The sequence below is a fragment of the Ictalurus punctatus genome, chromosome 11, assembly GCF_001660625.3.
Source record: "Ictalurus punctatus breed USDA103 chromosome 11, Coco_2.0, whole genome shotgun sequence".
In the NCBI taxonomy this organism is placed as follows: Eukaryota; Metazoa; Chordata; class Actinopteri; order Siluriformes; family Ictaluridae; genus Ictalurus; species Ictalurus punctatus.
In genome coordinates this window covers 9148648-9171213 of record NC_030426.2, presented here as the reverse complement: position 1 = coordinate 9171213, position 22566 = coordinate 9148648, and the positions used below count along the sequence as shown (strand labels likewise).

Sequence of the window (22566 nt, the reverse complement as noted above, 5' to 3'; positions counted from 1 at the left end):
AAGAGCTGACCTGGATGTGCTCTTAGACAGACAGTCTATTCAAAGATGTTTAGAGATCCTCACACGCTTATATTAATTTAAGTTACTTACAAAAGATTTTTCCACCATTCTGTGCAGAGAAATCCATAATATCATTATAACGGTGAAGAAATTACTAACGGTGCAGGAAATGTGTTAACACATACTACGATCATTGTCTTTTTAAAAACAACAACTTCTCACTTCTAACATTAACACTAACATCACAGAATGATGAGGGAGAATAGTAATGAATCATAATGCGTATTAAGAACAATAATTTAGTTCTTGCAATAAATCTGCAATGTTTTGGTTCACTTGAAACAATAATGGATTAATAATTAACAAAAAGGAATAATTTCCTTCAGTCTGGGCTACCTTTCTCTGAAGCTACAGTCTGTAAGCTTTACCACACCTGCATTTCAATAGAGGGCTGTGATTGGATAGTGATAAGTCTACATTTCTTTATAGTGCTACATTGATTATAATAGATTGAGATGCAGTTAGGATAAGAGAAAAACATTTGCAGCAATCAGTAAGGTATATTACATTTCGTTTTCCTCATTTAAGGACACACACAGCTAAGTGGATTGCAATTTAAGCTGGTTGTTTTCTCCAATCTGACCTCTAAATTCAGACTTTCACTCTTTCAGAATAAATCCCCACTCTTTGCTTTTCATTACATAGTTGAAACGATGGCAAAACTGTAACAATAGTGAGATGGGAGAAATTCTACAGAACTGTACTCAGATATGATAGAAAACAAATGGTGAGAAACTACATTTGAGGGTTGTAGTCCAATCAAAGCAACCAGTACTTTTTAATGATTTAAAGTTTTTTTTTCAATTCTTTATTTCTTGTGTTCCCAGTCAAAGGGAACTCAACAAGCTACATGCTGTGGGAAGTGCCCTCACACGCAACCGGTATCTGAAGTCTGTGTAAAAGAACGCCTATTTATAGGCCTGCCGTGATCAGATGACGTGGTATTTCACACGTCACATGACTTTAAAATGTTAAACCACGTCATCAGCTTTCTTTGTCTTCAGTGCCAGCTGCATGTCGGTTGTCTGTGTGAACATTCGTAAAACTCTTCACTTGTCTCAAAATTTTCAAAAGAATATTTTTTTTCTCTTTTCTGTCATTATCCTGTGCAAACAGAATGAGCTTTAGAGTTCAGAAGGTGTGTTACACACTGCTCCTGTGTCATTACATTTTTTGTGTAGGGGTGATGAGTGTGCTGCGGTGCGGCTCCGCTCCCAGCTCTCTTGCTTCTCAGCCAAAGTGAGATAGGTTTCGGAACCTCAGGCCTCTGGACCGGCCACTGTCGAAGTAGCCAGAGGGTTCAGATCCTGGGGGTGCCGTATGGATCTCGAGGGGAAATCAGAGAATCTCTCACTCTTTCCTCCAGATCCGACTCTCTGGTACTGGGTTTTAGAGCTTGCAAATTGACTTCTCCCTCTGGTGTGGAGATTCAACCAACCCTCTTTGACTCTGAGGAGCCAGAGGGGGGAGCCAGTGAGAAAGAGAGCACTTCCTCACATCGCAGAATACTCCCCTTTTTCCCAGAAGTGCACCATGAAGTAACAACTTTTTTTATTGTAGTGTGAGGAACACCAGTGAGACCCAGTAAATTGCACAATATCTATAGTCCTGAAACATTTCTCAGCAGGGCTGGCTCCTTCTACAATTAGGGTCTATGTGGCCACCATTTCAGCCAGCCACGCCCTTATTGATAGAGCCTCTGTGGGGAACATCCTCTAACATTGAGGTTTATGCATGTGTCAGACAGCTGAGGCCCATCTGCAGACCATGCATAACTTCCTGGGATCTTCTGTGGTCCAGGAAGGTCTGTCAGGAATCCCATTTAAGCCCTTAGAATCAGCTTCAGAGAAGCTTCTGACCCTAAAGGTTTTGGCTGGCCCTGACATCTCTGTTGCCCCTACTCACCTTGACTTTGCCCCTGGTTAGCCAAAGCCTCCCTATATCCAAGGTAGGATTTTTCACAAGTGCCTACGTCTGCTTCCCAGCCGGTAGTGTTGCAAGCTTTCTCCCCTCCTCCATTCCTTAAACCGGAATGAGGAAGATTGCACCTACTGTGGCTCTTTGTACTTATGTCCACCGCTCTGGCCAGTGGTCCGAGCAACTTCTGGTCTGCTTAGCAGTGACAGTAGATGTGATGCTGCATCAAAGCAATGCATGTCTATTTGGATATTTTAATGCATCTCTATTTGGATGCCTCTAGGCATAGAGGCTCATTCAACTGGGGGGGTCGCTTCCTCAAAGGCTTTATCTAAGGAGCACCATTACAGGATGTGTGTGCTGCGGTCGGGTGTTCTACGCCACACACATTCATTCAGTATTACAGTTTGGCATTATTGGCCACCTCATATATGGTTCTCGGAGATAATATCTCTGCTAGACAGTACTCCCTGGGAGATTCCCGCTCACAGGGATCTATTGTCTCAAGCCAGATGGTTTACCCTCGGCCAGACCTATGGAAACTGTGAGTCTGGCCCCTGAGGGGCACCAGCTAATAGATTCCGGTCTCTCAACCAAGGTTGTAGAGACCATGTTAAATGCTAGGAATATCAGTGAGACCCAGTAAACTGCGCAATGGCTACAGCCATGGAGTTCTTACAGGAATGTTTCTCATCAAGGTTGACTCCTACAATTAGGGTCTATGTGGCCAACATTTCAGCTAGCTACACTCCTGTTGATGGAGCCATGTGACAGGCTATATCCTCAGTATGAAGGCGTGGGTATACTCGTTCTCACAGCGTGAAGCTCACGCAGTGTTGAGTTCCCTTTGAAAAGGAACGTTTGGGTTACGCATGTACCCCTGTTCCCTGAGAAGAGAACGAGACATTGCATATTGTCATACTGGGGTATGCCTGTCAATTGCGTCTGCACTTTAGACAGTGAGAAGCTGATAACGAGGTTTACTGTTTTATTGTCACTCAACATGCGAAATGCCATGTCAACTGACCATGGCAGACCTATATATAGGTATGATTTTACAAAGACTTCAAATACTGGTTGCACACGAGGGCACCTCCCACAGTGTGTAGCTCGCGCAACATCTCATTCCCTTCTCAGAGAACAGGGTTACATGCATAACCAAGACGTTTTCCATCCATAGAGGTTGTGAACAATAAGTAATCAAGATTTGCACTCTTTTATATTTCATAGTAAAGAATCACAAAAGAGCTTTTTGAGGATTCAAGAGGATTTTGAGGGGACAGCTCATTTAACATATGTCTGTGTAATACCCATAAACTGTGTCAACATCTGTTATTTGCATAGTAATACCAATCCATGCACCAGTATAAAAAAATATTTTTCTTTAATGGAGTGTTATAATTTGATATCACATTTTATAAAGTGAAGAGGCATATGTGGGACAGTTTGTTTACTCCCACTCCTGCCTGCTCCTGAAATAATTCCTCTTGCAATTATTTTTTATCGTCTTTTAAAGGGAAATAGTATTAAAATAAAAAATGTGCATTGTGGCACTACCCAATTTTCTTCAGCTATATTGCAGTCTGAGCAGCAGAGCATGCCAGCACACTACTGAGGTCAAAGTTTAACATGGTGGGAAAACATCTTCCACAAGTAAACACGTAAACAAGCTCCATCGAAGGAAGCTGGTCACTGAGCTATAAGGAGGGCTTTGTTGACTAACATGAGCTTGATGCTGTGCAATCTCAGTTCCACCCTATTGCTAGTTTTTGCAAGTTTGAATCCAACAATGACACAGCCATCCATGGCAGGAGCCAAGGGAGCAAAATTAACCATGCTCACTGGGTGGGAGGGATGCCAGAACTCTTGCCACTGTCAATCAGCAAGATACTAGCCTGCCCTGTGATGCATTATGAGCAGCTGTTTGAAAAGATATGCTTAGCAGACAATGTGTTGGAGGTAATATGTGTTAAGCACTCATCCTCCATGGTTGATTGTCATCGGATAATCAACCATTAACCATCTGATAATCTTGGTGGCTGTGGCTCAGATGGTAGAGCGGGTTTTCCACTAATCATAGGGTTGGCGGTTTGATTCCCAACCCACATGACTCCACATACTGAAGTGTCCTTGGGCAAGACACTGAACCCCAAGTTGCTCCCGATGACAAGTTAGCACCTTGCATGGCAGCTCTGCTACCATTGGTGTGTGAGTGTTTGTGTGTGAATGGGTGAAAGAGACACGGTGTTTGGATAAAAGCGCTATATAAGTGCAGACCATTTACCATGACAGGGGATAGCTGGCTAGTACATGGAAATTGACAGGTGACCAAATGGAAGGGTGGGGTTGGTTTGGGGAAATGGGGAAAAGTAGAATTGGTGTGTCCATAAATAATGAAATATGCTATTTTGCACATTTATCTATCCATCCATCTTCAACCGCTTAGTCCTTTTCAGGGTCACAGGGGAACGTGCAGCCTATCCCAGGGATCGTCGGGCACAAGGCGGGGTACACCCTGGACAGGGTGCCAGTCCATCACACTGATTTATATTTGTTGTTAATAGTGCAGTTAAAAAAAAGTATAACAAAAAGTAAAAAGTAATGTATGGCCTGTCTATGGCTGTTAATTTTAGTGTGGATTGACATGTTGTTTTTTCTTTTGTTTGCTCCACTAATAAAATATTCTAAAAATGGTAATTTCCTGAGCCAGTTCTTCCTTAAACCAGTGAAAAGATGACTAGCTGACTAGTATTGATTTATTTATTTGTTTGTTTGTTTGTTTGTTTATTTATTATTTTAATTACTAGTCAACTGATAAAAATGAATAGTCATGCAAGCCTTAATATGAAATCTCATATGAAGACATTACTCATAACGAACTGGATAATGTATAGCAGAAGATGCAGTATCATCTTGTATTACAGTATTTGTTTGTACTAAGCCATCTATTCAAATAATGTACAAATGATTTCCAAAGGTTTATCAAATTTAAATATTTAAAAGGAACCCCGACTATGAAGGCTTGTAGGCCTTAACACGCAATAATTGCCCTCTCCTGCTAAAATACGTTTATAGAAACACATGAAATATGTTCATTACTTTAAAAATCCTCAATATTTAATACATATTTTAACCTATGGAGGCTGCCATTGTGTGTCATGCGCAATGCACTCTGAGTCGAATACATAAAATGGTTGCACTTGAGCACTCAGTAGAATTAGCTACTAGCCCCTGCAGCAGGAAAAGAATGCCACACTGTTCTGCTTTTTACTGTAATTTTCTAGTTCTTGTGTGCAGTGATACAGGGGATATCTGTAAATATATTTAAACACGTAAGAATCTTGTTAGTGCATTTTTTTCTGTATATTCTCATAACGTAAATCTCCTGTAAAATTAGCCTAAAATGCCTAGCCAAGGCATACCCAAAGTTAAATTAATGTTGTTCTTGAACCATTTGGAGTACATGCATTGTTTTGGTCTTTTTTGAAAGGTGGACTAAATATTTTTACATAATTGGATTATTTGGACCTTTGCCAGTGTAAGTTTTTGTCAGGATGTTATGGATCAGCGGATTACTTTGAGGCTTCATATGAGGTGGGTTGCCTCCATTTCCTAAGCGTGTGTTTGTATATCGGTGGTCTGACAGAGACATTGATTGTAGCTGCTGCTGTGATTGTATCTCAAAATGGTTTATATCAATTGTATCACAAGAATCTTAGCTTTCCAAAGATGTGAGTACCTTTGTACACATAGAAGCTCTGTAGATAGCATAGATTTGTTCAGAACATGGCGACAGCATGCTGGCGGACTGGCGGAATTTTAACAGGATTAAGTATGCGACAGCGAGATGGCTGATAATCTCAAAAATTACTGATATTAGAATACGTTTCATCATAAAACAAGAGTTTAATCTATATGCTTACCTTGAACAACAAACGCTCTCAGTTGGCATAGACGTGCAGTTGCTACACAGACAAAATTGATTTTGCTCCACTCTCGCCTCCTCACCTCTCTGATCATCTTCATTTTGGTGTACATTTTGAGTAATGTCTTCTATATTAGACTCCTCAGTTATGTTACGCTCGAGTTCAAACTGAAAAGGCTGATGACATGTTTAGATCTCTGTAGGATCGCTGGAGAATGAAGACTGTTGTAACCATTTGACATCACTACCCAGAATGCATTGCATCATAAACAGCAATGGCAGCCTACAAGTGCAAGGATTTTTTTTTTTTTAAATTGACATCTAGTGTGTTTTTGTATAGCGGATTTATATAGCAGATGTCAGTGTTAAGCTAATAAGCCATACAAGTGTTCATGGTCGGGGTTCCCTTTAAGTAAAAAGCACAGATAGTTAAATAGTTGGATGTGGATCTCATAGTGTTCTTCTGTCTATTGCTCTGTTGACTGAACCACAATCGTGTTCAATACTTTCAGTTTCTTTAGGGTTGCAGTAATGGGCCTAATTTATAATGTGCCTACTGCTGAGGGACCTTGAAGACTCAATTTTTCAAACAATGGATTAAATTGGATGACTTTTGAGGGTTGACTGCCACCAACATGCTGCACAGGGGGAGGCGGTTGGCCAGTGCTACTATGGAGTCTACATGGGCCACCACTGACTGAGTAATTTAGAGACGCAGCAGGCCTTAGTAACAGGCTACAAAAACAGTTCATTCTATACTCTATATACAATACATAAAGCAGAAATTTGCCCACAGTAATCGATTCCACACAGAGTTCGTAATCAAAGCCTTAGAGACCTTGTTATATTTAATCAAGTCTGAGGTTATTCATCTGTAGGCAGTGAGAGTTCGGAATGCTATTTTAGTTTTTAAAGAGCAAAGGCCATTTAAATCTAGTTGTACACTATTATGAAAACTTTTGTACACACTTAATAAATATTTGGAAAATTTGTTATACGGTAGGTATTGCTTGGTCAAATAGGATTAAATCTGTTCCAAATTGCAACCCTAATAGTACTAATTAAATGCAGAGGTGCTGATAAAAATGCATAATTTATTGTTTATTCTTAATTCAATTTTGGCAACGAAAAATTAATTCATGAGTTACTCATAAGGAACTAAGAGTGTTTTGACGCTAGGTAACTTTGTGAAAAGTGTGTGTTCTTCAAGGTGTTTGAGTCAGTTGGATATCTTGAGAAACTGACAGTGTTGTCTTTTGTTCTATAGTGACTTCAGGAAATCTGTTTTTGAGCCACACAAAAAAATCTAGCTCTGAACTGTTGCTTTGGCAAAGACAACAAACAAACATATTATTCCATACATTTCCAAATCTGTAATATATCTGTTCTCTGGCCTCAAATGAAAGTCATGCGTTAAGATATTCATCAAAGGGCATTGAAATATTATTGCACATGTTTTTGCTGAATCTTTGCTGAAGTCACAGATGCATTGTGAGTTTCTTCAATTTTGCTCTCAGTGTGACTGGAAAGGCTAATTGGCACTGCACAAATCTATGACAGGGCTCTACAGTAACAATTTAACAATTTTCAAAATTACAAATTTCTAAAAATTAACAATTTTCTAATTACAAAAATTTAGGAGCACAGTCAAAAATTTAGGAGCATGGTTAAAGTTTAGTTGTTGGTTTTTTTTTTTAAATAGATGGTAATGTTAATGCACAATATAATGCACAAGTAGGCATGAGAAAACTTGAGCTTGTCAATTATGACAGAATTTAGGAACATTGTGTGAGCCATGACAAATTAATTTACCTTATGATAAACTAAATGTAATATTTTCAGTTAATTTTACAGACTGTGTGCAAAAAACAACAACCGTTAACCTGTTCCACCTTGTAAACAAATACAAAAAACCTCCATGTTCAGTCTTTGAAATCTACTCCTCTTAAATATATTTAAAGCTACACTATTATTTCCACTGCCATGGTTGTGGGCTGGAGCGAATTCTCGAACTGCTCTGTGTATATTGTGTATATATCTGAATAATCTCATATAGGATGTGATTGGGTGAGTTCATTTACCTGTCAGATGCAAAACGCTTTAGTTTAATAGTGTTCATTACTGATGCTCCGATCAGGATTTTTACAGGTGATACCAATTTCTTGTCATGTTGATCGACCGATAAGCTCTAATCAGGAGGTCTATCATAAATGTAATGTAAACATAAATGTAATCTCTCTGCTCATGGTCACTGTTAATTGAATTAAAATAATAGCAATGACAAATACTGTTGGTTAATATCTTAAGCAATAAAGAGTCCTAATTAAAAGTAGACTAACACAAAAATGATCCATATTAGGAAATAGAAGGCTAATAGCCTTCTAAGGAAATAGCCTACTAAGCTTAATGTCAAATTGATATTAAATGCAACCCATAGTAATTTTGAAACATTATTTCATTTCTCATTTTATTTATATTTTATGAATTTATTATAACATCTATTTTTTTTTTAATTAAATGATTTATTTATAACTAAGCACATTTTCTGTTTTTACATTTTATTAGTTTTTTTTGTTTGTTTGTTTATCAGTTTTAGATCGGTTCCCCCAGTACAGTATTGTCATGTCTGCTGATAATATTGTGTTTTTTGTGGGATTAAATCAAAACATGAAAACTGGAGTGAATGCGCTGTCTATTAGAGTTGGTGAAGGGAGAGCGGCAGCGTATTGTATGTTTGCAGATTGAAGAGTTGCTACTCTTTATTTATGATTGGTGAGGAATTATTTAATAAAGAAGTTTGAATTACACTCAACCTTGTAACGTTAGCAGTATTATTAATTTACTTGCCCCTATGCCGCTGTGGCTACACGAGCATGTCACAGTCATTTTGCAGGTTCAGGTCATTTTGCGTGATCAATAAAAGATTGTGGTTTGTGAGATTGGCAAGTTGAGAGAAGCAGATGATGTACACTGTTACTCTTGTCATCATAATGGCTTCTTTGCAGTATTTGCACACTTGTTTGGGTGACTGAGGTGATGAAAACCAGTGCGAAAGTAACTGTTGCACGGTGTAGCTAGATGCATTTTGTAGTTGCAGTTTTTATTCCGATTGTATTATACAATTCTGAACCGGTAACTCGCACTGGTGAGCCTATATATTTTTTCACAGTCACACAAAATACTTTTCAGTTGCAAATGCAAATGAGCCCTCTATAATAAAGTTCTGACGTTATGTCATGTTGACTTAGCTCTTGCCATTTTGGTAGCAAGTGAAGGGAAAAAAATAACAAAAAGCAAAAAAAAAGAAATCTAAAATGTTATCACACTTATTTAACGTAATATAACTTAGTTATAGGGTGTAATTAATTACTGTCAACACACAGCAAACCTTCACAACTCAGTTGTAACAAAACAAGCAGAACACACCAAGAGTACAGGACATCACCACCAGAAAAGTTCATGTGATTCTCTTACATCTATGCAATTCCCAGCCTGGGATGCTTGGATTTTCTTACTTTAATTTGAAAAATATCCTGGATTAATGTAGTCGGCATGCTGCAGCCTCACAGCTTCAGTTTCAATCCTGAGATCAGGTTACTCTCTGTGTGGAGTTTCGCATGTTCTCCTCGTATCCATGTGGGTTTCTTCCTCCCTTTCAAAAAAGCACAGTAGGTGGATTGGAAAGTCTAAATTGCACCTAGATGTGAATGAGTGTGTGAATGTGTGTGAGCATGGTGTCCTGTGATTCATCCCATTGAAGGTGTACTGTATCCCTGCTTCGCACAGTGTTTCTGGGATAGGCTACGGATTCACGATGACCCTGACAAAGATGCAATGATTATTGAAGATGAATGTACTGTACACCTGAAAATTTGTAGAAAAGAAGTACTGCTACTGACCTTCAAAATCACAATAAATCTGTAGTAGATCTATAGGCTTTGAAATGAATTTACACTTGATTTGTAGTATTACACAACGTTCCCAAATTGGTGGACATTTTTATGATAAAGAGTAGCTTGTAGACATAACTCCCATTTCAATAATTTAATTTAACCTTCCCAGTAAGACAAATGTTTGTTCTCATTATGGGTTTATTCTCATTATGTGCCATATTTGTTTATTTGATAATTAAATATATGCTGACCTAAGCTTCAATAACAATATTCCCTTACAGTCTTATTCTCTGAATCCCCTGAATGCAATTGACAGTCTATGGCCCATTAAGTCATTAATATAATGGACCTTCCTGGAAAGGGCCGTATTGAAGCCGACTGTCCATTCCTAGCTGTAGGCTACTGCTGGGAAAGACTAGAGAGAGCATCCTTTTTTATTATTAATTAATTTATTTACCTTATATCCCAGTAGTATTTGGTGCACTAAGAATTTCACACAGCTGCTGTTCAAACTGCTTGTTAAATGAGATTTATTTTTACAAAGCTGAGGCAAGAAAGTGGAAAAAATGGACAGTCAAAAGATATCTGTATGACCATCATTATAGTGGTAACAGGGTGTTACGCTCCCGCCGGCAGATGGCGCTGTGGCGTGGAAGTGAAAAGACTGCTGCAGAGCGCGTGCGTGCACAAGATTACGTAAAGAGGGCTGTTTAATATGGACACATGCCTTTGTTTTGGTTTTGTTCTCTTCCTGTTCAGGTATTGGTTTATGTTCGAGGGTGTCACATTATTGGTTCCAGCAGTCTGTACTTAAGTGTGCTTATGTTGGTTACTTAAACCCCTCGTGTTGCGGTGCACTTCACGCAGTATTAAATGAGTAAGTGAATGAATGAATGCAGTGGTGAATACATTTAGTATGCTAAGCAGTCTTGTATAAACCTTGATTATCTGTTCCCATCTAGACCGCGTTTCCTTGTTTATTGATTCCTGCTCGAAAATAAAGAAGTTGATCTGCACCTGCTTCTGCCTCCGCTCCCGTTTCGTTACACAGGGGATTTGCGTCAGTGCTGTGCAATCTTTTCAGCAGGCCCATTGCCTGTGTAATGTTTCACTATATCAGTTCTTTGTCTCAAATATTCTGTGCATTAAAGCAGTTTAAAATCTTCACTCTTTACATGTTCTTGGTCCTTTGCATACTTGGTTAAGACAACAGGAAATGCTGCACAGCAATTAAATATGAAGTGAACGGGACGGAAGAGGTGAAAATAGCAGAAAGTGAGAGTTGATAGTGAATTTTCTGTATACTGTGCAAAATTGCATCAACAGAAGTGAGTTCTTGCTTCTGTTGATGCAATTTTGTGCACTATACAGAAAATACACTGACACTTCATATTTGGTAGCTCATATATTATAGCTGAACTAAAATAAACAGTGGTGTGATGAGTCACAGCTTGACTTTCCTTCACAGTTTAGCTTTGTCTCTATAAATGTTCCCTTCACTCATTACCCTGTGGAGACAACGTCTCATAACTACAGTTCATCAGTCATCATAAAAGCCCTAAAAGGTACACTGGAATATATAGATAGTCCTGCATATGGCTTTAAGAATCCTGTCTCTTATGGAGCCCTTTTTAAGGAATCTTTTTTTGCTTCTAAAATTGTGCAGTGGTCTTTTCTCAACAAACCCTTACCAACTTTTTACAATGGGAACAAATAAATCATCATAAAGCTGTCAAGAGCTGCAAAAGATTGGGGACATGAAAGAGACTTGGGGGAAAGTGCTAAACTAAGAATATCTCATAATAAGTAGTGTGTTCATAATAAAAGCTCACTGTTCAGTGTGCAAAAGATTAATTGAGGGCCACACCAGGATGTAGATTTGACAATGGTAGGTTGCTTAGGAAAGAGGCAAATGAGTCTGAAACTCATTTTTTAAGTCAATGGTGGGGGGAAAAAAATCCAATTTACACACATTTTTACTAATGTACAGTACTCGATCAGCCGAGACATGTTTGAGGTCCCATTTTTGCTTCTTTAGTTTTACACTGGACTAGCATACATCTATCTCACTCAAAAACATTTACAATAAAAGTCCAAATCTGCATTCATTTGCTTGGCATCATTAAGCTACAGAATCTCCGCTTCAGATAAACAATTTTGTACTTGTAAATGTAAGTGTATATATATATATTCCCTGATGCCCCTATGGCAGCACACTTCCCCCTACCTGTGAAAGGCTCCAGGCTCCCTGCGACCCTGTGTAAGATAAGAGGTACAGACAATGGATTCGATGGATGGAGTTCCAAGTTGAATTGCAATATTTTCAGAATCCAATTTTCAATTACAATTCAAAACATAGCAGCATATCGTCATTAATGTAAAAAAAAAAAAAAAGTAGCAAATTATTATTATAGTAAGTAAGTCAGACTTGCTATGAGACACCACCTCTTGTCATTTCTTCAGCAGAGTGATAAATTGCTCTGAAGAAGTAGTTGATTCTGGTAGTCCAAAATGCCTGCCTCATTAATATATATATATATATATATATATATATATATATATATATATATATATATATATATATATATATAAGCAAGAGCTTACTGTATGTTTAAAGTCAGTGGTCAAGACACTATTGAAAAACCCCATCTCAAGTCAAGTAAAGGCGTGAACTTAAACAGCTGCGTAACACAACTCTGAAAATGAGGAACCTTCCCTACACAAATAGTGACATACTTTTGAACTTGTATTTCCTACTTGGAAAATGTCTTAAACTACATGAGGTTTGTTTTAAGGAATGTCTGGGGGTATGGTTTTAAGAAAAAAAAGAAAAGATTTTGAGTGAGACAGATTTCCCTTATTTGATTGCTACATTAGCTTCCTAACCTACTTATAAATGTAACAATTGAACATCAGGCATTAACATATCTTGCATGATCAACATATGGGGTAAGTTGAAAATAGTGTAATGTTTTTTCTCCTTTTTTTGACAAAATATTTTAGTCTTGATCCATTACAATACAGGATAGCTCACAGAGTGGTATAAAAGATATGAAAACACACCTAGAAAGAGTTACAATTAAGGAGCCCACTGGAGCAATGTATTATTAAATTGAGGTTTTCAAGCAGAGCAATCAAGGTTTAGATATAGCATAAGATCTCTGGGATTACTAGTTGTTCAGCTTAATGTACAACATGGACATGATGCATACTATCTTTATACTAATCAGTTTTCCAATTTACTGTATAAAAGCAACTGAAAGCTGAATGTGATGCACCGTGGGGTGATAACAAAAATCCAAGGCCCGATAGGGGAAATAAGACCTGAAAGTTCTTTATACCTTCTTTGTTGACATGACAGAATTTTCAGATGATTGAATTGTTAAGTTACTTCACCTTTTTTTAAGTGAAGTAAAATGTGTCTTTAATATAAGACATTTGGCAAAGTGTTTAGTGAAGATCAGCTCAAAGCATAGGACACTTGAAAGATGTCTTTTATGTAATTTTCTTTCTTCATGTTTCATCTTATCTTTTCACAGGGAGTGTCTGCATCTCCCAGTCAGTTAAGATCCCTCGTGAACCCAAAACAGGAGAATTTGAGAAGATTATTCATCGCTTGGTAGAAAACCCAAATGCCAGAGTAGTCATTATTTTTGCAAATGAGGATGACATAAGGTGAGTCCTAATAACATTGCTTTATTCATTATTAGTTAAGGTTATTTACAGTACCGAAGGTTCTTTATATTGATTTACTGATTGGAATTAAACAGAGTATGAATAAATGCCTTAACCTAATTCCAATGTAACTACTGACCTGTAAGTTTCTGTGTACTAAATACAGACTCTTGGTGCAGTAAATCTAGCCATAATACACATTTTAGCAATTCTTTCATGGGATGGATTTTTGGATTACCTGTATCTGAAGTGTGAGCTATGTCATGAGCCTTTACTGCTGGTTTTGTTTTTGAAAGAAAGGGCATTTAGAAGCTTGACTAAATTTACCATCTTGAAATATCTGCCTGATTGTGCATCCTGCAGCATATAGTTCATTGTTAAGCATGGTCAATACAGAGCCGTCAATTATGGATCGATTTGCAATTATTCTAAATAAAGCCTTTAACAGGCTTGATAATATGTCCCTTTTTGACAAAGACTGTAAAGTACAATTGACATGACTGGCTTTTGAGGGAATAGGTAAGTCAAGGCTTACAGTATCTTTTATTCTGTTCTCTTTAAAGGAGGCTGCTGCAGGCAGCAAAGAAAGCCAATTTGACTGGTCACCTTTTGTGGGTAGGATCAGATAGCTGGGGTTCTAAAATTTCTCCTGTGCTTCACCAAGAGGAGATGGCTGAGGGTGCAGTGACTATCCTACCTAAGCGCCAATCCATTAAAGGTAAGGAAGCTCAAAGAAATACTGAATGGGCATAGGTTTTATATGTGAAATACCTTTCAGTGCATTGTTTTATGTAACTGCAGACTGCCCCAAAAGTCTCCATACATAGGGGACTATGTTTGCTAGCACCATGTCGGTTATGCCTTCATCAGTGGATGTTCATGGACGACCACTTCTTGGTTGGTCCGCAACACTTCCAGATTTTTTTATTTGTTAATAAGTTTGGCAATAGTGTTATGTGATGTGCTTGCCTTGTTTCCTCTTAAAGTCCATCGCAACCTTGCGACATCTTCCTGATCCAGCCATGATAATGATTTCTATTTGTTCTTTTTTTGTCAGAGGCATTCTTAAGCACTATCTGAAAATATTATGTATAATTTAAACTACTGTAAGTTTGAAAAATGTTGTAAGGCATTTTGCTAAAATTGTTAATTTCTCCTATGTACTGTATGGAGACTTTTGGGACACCCTGTATATTAAATTATATGTCAGAATGTTTATGCAGTTAAACTTTAAATCTGGGAAAAAGCATTTCTTAGGTATGTTCATGCATTAAGCTTAATTAAGCTTTGTACTCTATTTTCTGATAAGAATGTCCAATAAAACATTCAAATATCCTCAAAATGTCAATGAAAACACATCATATTAAATAAAATGCACGTATATTAGCATAGTATAGGTATTTACATTTGAAATCTCGTACTAGTAGTAGATAGTATTTTCTATTTAATTTCCCAATTATTTATGTCTAAATATAGCTTAATTGAGCATGTTGTTGAAGACATCAGATTGTGATATTCTCTGTCCTCTAAAGATCAGAGCTGTGCCCTTTAATTAGATTTTGACAGAACACATTAAAGTAACACTTATTTTATCGATTTGCTCTCAGGGTTTGATCGTTATTTCATCAGCCGGACACTAGAAAATAACAGGAGGAACATCTGGTTTGCTGAGTTCTGGGAGAACAATTTCAACTGCAAGCTCAATCGGCATGCCTTGAAGAAAGGATCGGGCATAAAGAAATGTACAAGTAAGAAATCCTGGCTTCTTCACAACTGACAAAATACTCTTTCTTAAAGCTTCATAAAAGTAAGGAACAGGAGATAGTGGAAGAAGGAGAAAGAAGGTATGAGAGAGTGTGAGAAGAACAGTGTGTGTGTGTTTGTGTGTGTGGGGTTGTGGTTGGTGGAGAATGAGGGTAATGGAGAGGAAGGAGAGAGAATGAAAATATACGCATGGTTTTAAACAATTCAGAAACACTCAGGGGTAGATGTACACTGTTTATGTCTGTTTTTTTATTTTGTTTTGTTTTTTGTTTTTGTGCAAAAAAACCCTAGCGTGTATGTCTGAAGCTGGCGGATGAGCTTAAATTTGCAATTTAACACAGCATTTAACACAACATGCAAAGTGCACTTCTCTCCCTCATACATACTGTATGCATTTAAGGGATAATGCAAAAAGTGGGATGTCAGCTCAAAAAAAGGGGGCTGAGAAATACTCAGAAAACTGAGAAGAGCTCCTGACTACATATTTCATTTGATGAACGAATCCCATGGCAATTAAACTTACAGTTTTGCACATAATTTGGTCTACCTACTAAAACCAGATGTAAATCTTCACCATGCATATTGCTCTGAGCTTTATAGGCAGTGGTTTTCTTGCAGAACTGGCCTACTTTTAAAAAGGCAGCATGTATATTTTTTATTCATTAGCAGAGATATTATTTTATTTATGTCAAAATGGGTAATAATGCAAGACCATTTTAGGATTGTGGTGAAACATCTATTTAGGGAAACTCTGGGGGTTTTTTTTTCTTGACTGCTTGTCAACTGGGCTGCTGTTGTTGAGATTATCTGGTAACCTTCATCATAACGCTTGCATCAGGAACATATACATTAGTTTTTCTAACATCTACCACATCACATCAATATGTTTTAAAGGACTTGTGTGATATTATCAATTCCAAATGTAATAGAAGCCACAGTTGACCAGAAGAAAAATGGAGTACAGGAACATAATTTCACCTTATTTTGTACACAGTCACTTTTTCATTAAACCCTATTAGTAATTGGTTATAATAGCATCATTAGCTGTATTAATCCCATCTACATCCTCTACTTGTGACATGAGAGACTTTACCTAATGATAATTACATTTATTAACACTTTGTCTCATTTATTGAACTTCCATTTTCTCTTTAGTCCTTTTGCAGTTTACATGATCAGCTTCAGTGTTTCCTGATGTTTGTGTTTATTATTAAAAACTCTGTGCTTGTGTTTATTTCCACCTGAATCATAAAGTCATAAACCACAAAGCTGTTTCCCACAAAACTCCTGGGTTAAGCATCATTTTCCCTGCACTGCCTTCATAAAACCAGTCAAATCTACTGGAGAAGAGCTTATGACCTGTAATTGATTCATCTCCTGAGGGAGTGCCATCAACAACGTGCATTCTACCACAGTGTCCATCTGCAGTCAGCACTTGACCCTTTGGACACCCAGTGCAGCTGTCTCATAGCAACACACCTCTGGCTCTGGCCAATCAGTGTGTGTGTTCTGTCCTTATGAGAAGGATGCAGGGCTTTCTAGAGGTATATTTGCTGGAGGATGCTATTCACACAGCATGTGCACTGCGGCAGTGAATAGGGCAGGAGGGATGTCAAGCTCTGGCTTTGCAGTCAAGTTGATTTTTATAGCTGACTGCTTTCAAGATGATGCATCTGACCATAGCGTCACAGTTCACTAAATGTCATCTTATGAATGTTTCATTTCGCACACATTCATAAGTACACTAATTTTTCTCTAGTTGGCCTCTTTCACATTGCTGTGCTGATACCAACAAACTTACACATGCATGAGTCAACGTGCACCCACGGATCGACCCAAATTCCCACTGACATCGTTGATGACTAATGATGATGTCAGATGTACAATATGTAATGCCGAATGACTGAACCAAGGATAAAAAAAATTATTCATAAAACATGAATTCTAGCCTATCAGCTATAAATTGCACATGAACCAGAATACAGCCAGAGAAGATGCATGCTGCTGAAGGAACAGATACTGTACAGTATGTACCCAGATCTTTTGAGTCAAACGTTCAATTTATTGTAGCTTTCTGTACAGGAAATGAAGGAACAAATAATGGTGCATACAGTATGTTTCTTCACTCTTAGGTTCGTTGGTTTTCTCTCAGAGAGAATTTGTAAAAGTAGAACTTTGTAATAGAGTGTTTTCCCTATAAGAATGGGTTCAAAGTAGAAATCTATGTGGAAGCCAAGAACCCTTAGTTATCCAATGAACTCTTAAAGAACCTTCAAAGAACCCCCTTTTCTAAATGTGTAATGTGTAATCTTCCTCACATTCACTGGTGTTAGATGGCAAAGAACAACAATCAATGCAGTGATTACCCAGCCCTCCCAAAAGCCCCGTGGTTACTGGAGGATTAAAGGGCTGGATATCTCTGCTTTCAGAGCCCCCTCCCCCCTCTCTGTCTGTCTGTCTTTCTTTCTCTGTCTATCTCTCTGTTCACACCATCAGCATTGCGTCCAATTTTTAGCAGGAACAAACAATCATGATGAGACTAGATTGGTCTGTGAGTTTTCAGTTGATATATGTACTTCCACAATGAACATAATTTCAGTCATCAAATGGATTGAATCATCTTTTTGGTCATCTGGATTGGTTATACAGGAAACTACTTTTTTTTCAATCAGCAATTGAAACTATCCATTGTGCGATAACTGGCTCTTTAGCAGATGGTATTAGTCAATCAGCAGCAGATTACTGAGTACTGTTCCTGGCCTCTAGTTTGGTCTCCTTTATACAAAAGGAAGGAGAGAACAGCAGTGCACACCACACTGTCTTTCAAGACAAATTCTCTTGGGAAGCCTTGAGGAAAAAAAAGGGCTATTTCATATTGTTTTGGTACACAACAGATTATGGGGGCTTTATCAGCAATACACAAGAGGGTCTTGTCATATTCCAAATGATTTTGTTGCAGTCATTGTCACTCTTAATAAGGCTTAGCATCTGCACTGTCAAATTCAAAATCTCTGGTGATGCAAGAGCAGTTAAAATGCCTTTGCAGCACTCTGCTAAGTCTCTCTGAGTAAGCCAGATGTGAGCAAGGGATAGATGGTGTCTAAAGGATTTTGTGAAATTGATTTGATCAAAGGGCAGGAACCATTCTTTTATCTATAAGAAATGCATGACGGTTGCAGTATTGATTGTAATGTGAAAGAACAGTAGGGTGGAGCTGATACCTTTCACTTACACGATTAAAGCAAAGAAGCATCTGAGTGGGTTTCATTGAAGGTCAGCTTTAGAGGTGCAGAAAACTTGATTATTGCACAAGATTCTCACGGATTCATATGGAGACAATTTTAACGCACTTTTTTGTCTATATGTATAGGAATATATACATTCATCTTATATGTTTATAAGCCCCATGATTCACAACACACGTTTCAGTATAGGACTCAAATAGACCTGCTGAATATAAAAGTACTTCTGTCTGGCTCTTGGACACATATCCTCAAGCTGTGTATGTGTGTGTGTGTGTGTGTGTGTGTGTGTGTGTGTGTGTGTGTGTGTGTGTGTGTGTGTGTGTGTGTTTTGCCTCAGACCCAAAAGGACAAGCTGATAGGATTTTGTGATTTGAGGCTCAAAACAAAATACATGCTCTTGATGGCACTGTGTATTAATTATACATTATAGTTGCTGCAGTATGTTTTGATTAGAATTCTCGTGTTAAAACCTAATGGAATTTTATATGCAGAGTGTGACTCCTCACAAATATTTTATCATAGAAGCAGTAACATATGTACAGACAATGTGTATAAAGAGGGAAATCACAGAAAATGATGTGTAAACCCTAAAAAAAGCATACCTCAGCTAATCCAAATGGTTTTCTCTAAAAGCAGTGTGAGCCAGCTGAATATGTGTGGGCATGTTTTGATTGGAGGATGAGGAGTCTCTCTCTCTCTCTCTCTCTCTCTCTCTCTCTCTCTCTCTCTCTCTCTCTCTCTCTCTGTGTTATAGTGTGACAAACTGGGTACATGGTGATGGAAAACGTGTGTAACAGTATGGGTGGGTGGGAGTCTGTAGAGTAAATACAAAAGAAGAGTAAAGAGAAAGCATGTGTGTAGGGGAGGAGATGTGTTTTCCAGTTGTCCTCCTTCTATGAGATTAATTTTTTTTTCTTGGAGCAGTAGCCACCCTGCTAGTCTTAACCCAGTCAAATGATGGCAGTTTTCTTTTTTTTGTCTTCAGCAGTAATGCTCATGGCAAACAATTACTGCTTCTTCAATTTGGGCCTTAAAAGATTCATGGGCTTGTCAGGACTGTTAAATTGCCTTTGGTTTTCTGGAGCAGGCTGGGCTGAAATGATGCTAATTACAGACCTTGAAGTAAAAGACCCATACATTATCTGAGCTACAGTAACTTTTTTGGGTACTCTGAGCATTTCTGTTTAAATAAGGCCCGGACAGTACCAACAAAAACTCTATAACTGAGTTAACCACCCTTTAGATATTCCCATATTGATGTGCTAAGTACATTACAGCTTTCCGAAGCCATTTAAATAATTTGACTCTAAACACAAAGTCGTCTAAGTGTTTGTGATAACACAAGACAGCATTGTCACAGCTATTGGCAAGCTTTATTCTGATGACTGCACTATACAATTAAGACCTGCCACCATGACATCTGGTAGCACGTCTCTCAGTTTAATTTGGTAGGGTCATAATTGAAACTGCTCCTTGCCAATTAAGAAAAAAAAAAAAAAAAAAAAACAGGCCAAGTAACTCCAGCTCTAATGAATATACAGCTGTCTAGCATGATTATTTGAGCGTGGAAAAATAATTAAACTTGCTTGCTCTCTTCACTGCATGTTATTCCACCTTTAAGTATTAACAGATCTAGTCAATTTATCACATGCGGCACATGATGCAGGGCTAAGATAATGCGAATGAAGACACATTAAGTCATTCCATCAAAATCTATAAAGAGCTGTCTAGTCTTTAGTGGTTTTGGATTAAGATATATTACACTCTAAAAAATAGTTGGTCTAAAAATGACCCAATCTGGGTCAATTTGAAAACTCAGTAGTGAAAACTCTAACCCAGCAGGGACTGTTTTTAAGCCAGTGAGGTTGGATTAGTATGAATTAGCTGGAGCAGAAAGGTGTGTAAATATGACCACATTGCTGGACGGTAGACACCCAAAATATGAATGAATGTTTTCTCTTTTGGGTCATCCTATGATACCACAGGTAGAGTATTATTATTATTATTATTATTATTATTATTATTATTATTATTATTATTATTATTATTATTCCAATTGAACTTCATAAATTTATTTTACGAAGTAATAATATCAGTAATATTAGTAATATTTTTACTTTAACCCACTAACGACACCCAGGCAGAGATAACAAGAACTATATACTACCCCTCCACACACACACACACACACACACACACACACACATATATATATATATATATATATATACAATATCTCACAAAAGTGAGTACACCCTCACATTTTTGTAAATATTTGATTATATCTTTTCATGTGAAAACGGAAGAAATGACACTTTGCTACAATGTAAAGTAGTGAGTGTACAGCTTGTGTAACAGTGTAAATTTTCTCTCCCCTCAAAATAACTTAATACACAGCCATTACTGTCTAAACCACTGGCAACAAAAGTGAGTACACCCCTAAGGGAAAATGTCCAAATTGGGCCCAATTAGCCATTTTCCCTCCGCGGTGTCATGTGACTTGTTAGTGTTACAAGGTCTCAGGGGTGAATGAGGAGCAGGTGTGTTAAATTTGGTGTCATCGCTCTCACACCCCCCCTTTACTGGTCACTGGAAGTTCAACACTTCATGCACCTCATGGCAAAGAACTCTCTGAGAATCTGAAAAAAAACAATTGTTGCTCTACATAAAGATGGCCTAGGCTATAAGAAGATTGCCAAGACCCTGACAATGAGCTGCAGCATGGTGGCCAAGACCATACAGCAGTTTAACAGGACAGGTTCCACTCAGAACAGACCTCGCCTTGGTCAACCAAAGAAGTTGAGTGCACGTGCTCAGCGTCATATCCAGAGGTTGACTTTGGCAAATAGACATAAGAGTGCTGCCAGCATTGCTGCAGAGGTTGAAGGGGTGGGGGGTCAGCCTGTCAGTGCTCAGACCATACACCGCACACTGCATCAAATTGGTCCGCATGGCTGTCGTCCCAGAAGGAAGCCTCTTCTAAAGATGTTGCACAAGAAAACCCGCAAACAGTTTGCTGAAGACAAGCAGACTAAGGACATGGATTACTGGAACCATGTCCTGTGGTTTGATGAGACCAAGATAAACTTATTTGGTTCCGGTGGTGTCAAGCGTGTGTGGCGGCAACCAGGTGAGGAGAACAAAGACAAGTGTGTCTTGCCTACAGTCAAGCATGATGGTGGGAGTGTCATGGTCTGGGGCTGCATGAGTGCTGCCGGCACTGGGGAGCTACAGTTCATTGAGGGAACCATGAATGCCAACATGTACTATGACATACTGAAGCAGAGCATGATCCCCTCCCTTCGGAGAAGCATGATAACGACACCAAACATACCTCCAAGACGACCACTGCCTTGCTAAAGGGTCTGAGGGCAAAGGTGATTGACTGGCCAAGCATGTCTCCAGACCTAAACCCTATTGAGCATCTGTGGGGCATCCTCAAACGGAAGGTGGAGGAGCACAAGGTCTACCATCCACCAGCTCTGTGATGTCGTCATGGAGGAGTGGAAGAGGACTCCAGTGGCAACCTGTGAAGTTCTAGTGAACTCCATGCCCAAGAGGGTTAAGGCAGTACTGGAAAATAATGGTGGCCACACAAAATATTGACACTTTGGGCCCAATTTGGATATTTTCACTTAGGGGTGTACTCACTTTTGTTGCCAGCGGTTTAGACATTAATGGCTGTGTGTTGAGTTATTTTGAGGGGATGGCAAATTTACACTGTTATACAAGCTGTACACTCACTACTTTACGTTGTAGCAAAGTGTCATTTCTTCAGTGTTGTCACATGAAAAGATAAAATCAAATATTTACAAAAATATGAGGGGTGTACTCATTTTTGTGAGAAACTAATATATATATATATATATATATATATATATATATATATATATATATATATATATATATATATATATATATATATATATATGTATGTATGTATATGTATATATGTATGTATATGTATATATGTATGTATATGTATGTATATTACTTATCAAGAATAAGAAGAAACAGTTATAAATATCCAAGAGAGAAGAAAACCAACAAGGAAAAAACAAGCAAACGTAAAAAGGTACACTTTTTT

General features: G+C 38.1%; 1 protein-coding gene across 3 annotated transcripts in view; it reads left to right on the top strand.

The window, feature by feature from the left end:
* The window catches only part of grm4 (glutamate receptor, metabotropic 4), a 201008-nt gene that overhangs the window by 144893 nt on the left and 33549 nt on the right, over positions 1–22566 (top strand). For all 3 annotated transcript variants that reach the window (XM_017480467.3, XM_017480466.3, XM_053683601.1), the window contains 3 exons: positions 13335–13470; positions 14034–14188; positions 15078–15218. In XM_017480467.3, coding sequence (XP_017335956.1) covers positions 13335–13470; positions 14034–14188; positions 15078–15218 — 432 coding nt within the window. The remainder of the gene's footprint in view (positions 1–13334; positions 13471–14033; positions 14189–15077; positions 15219–22566) is intronic.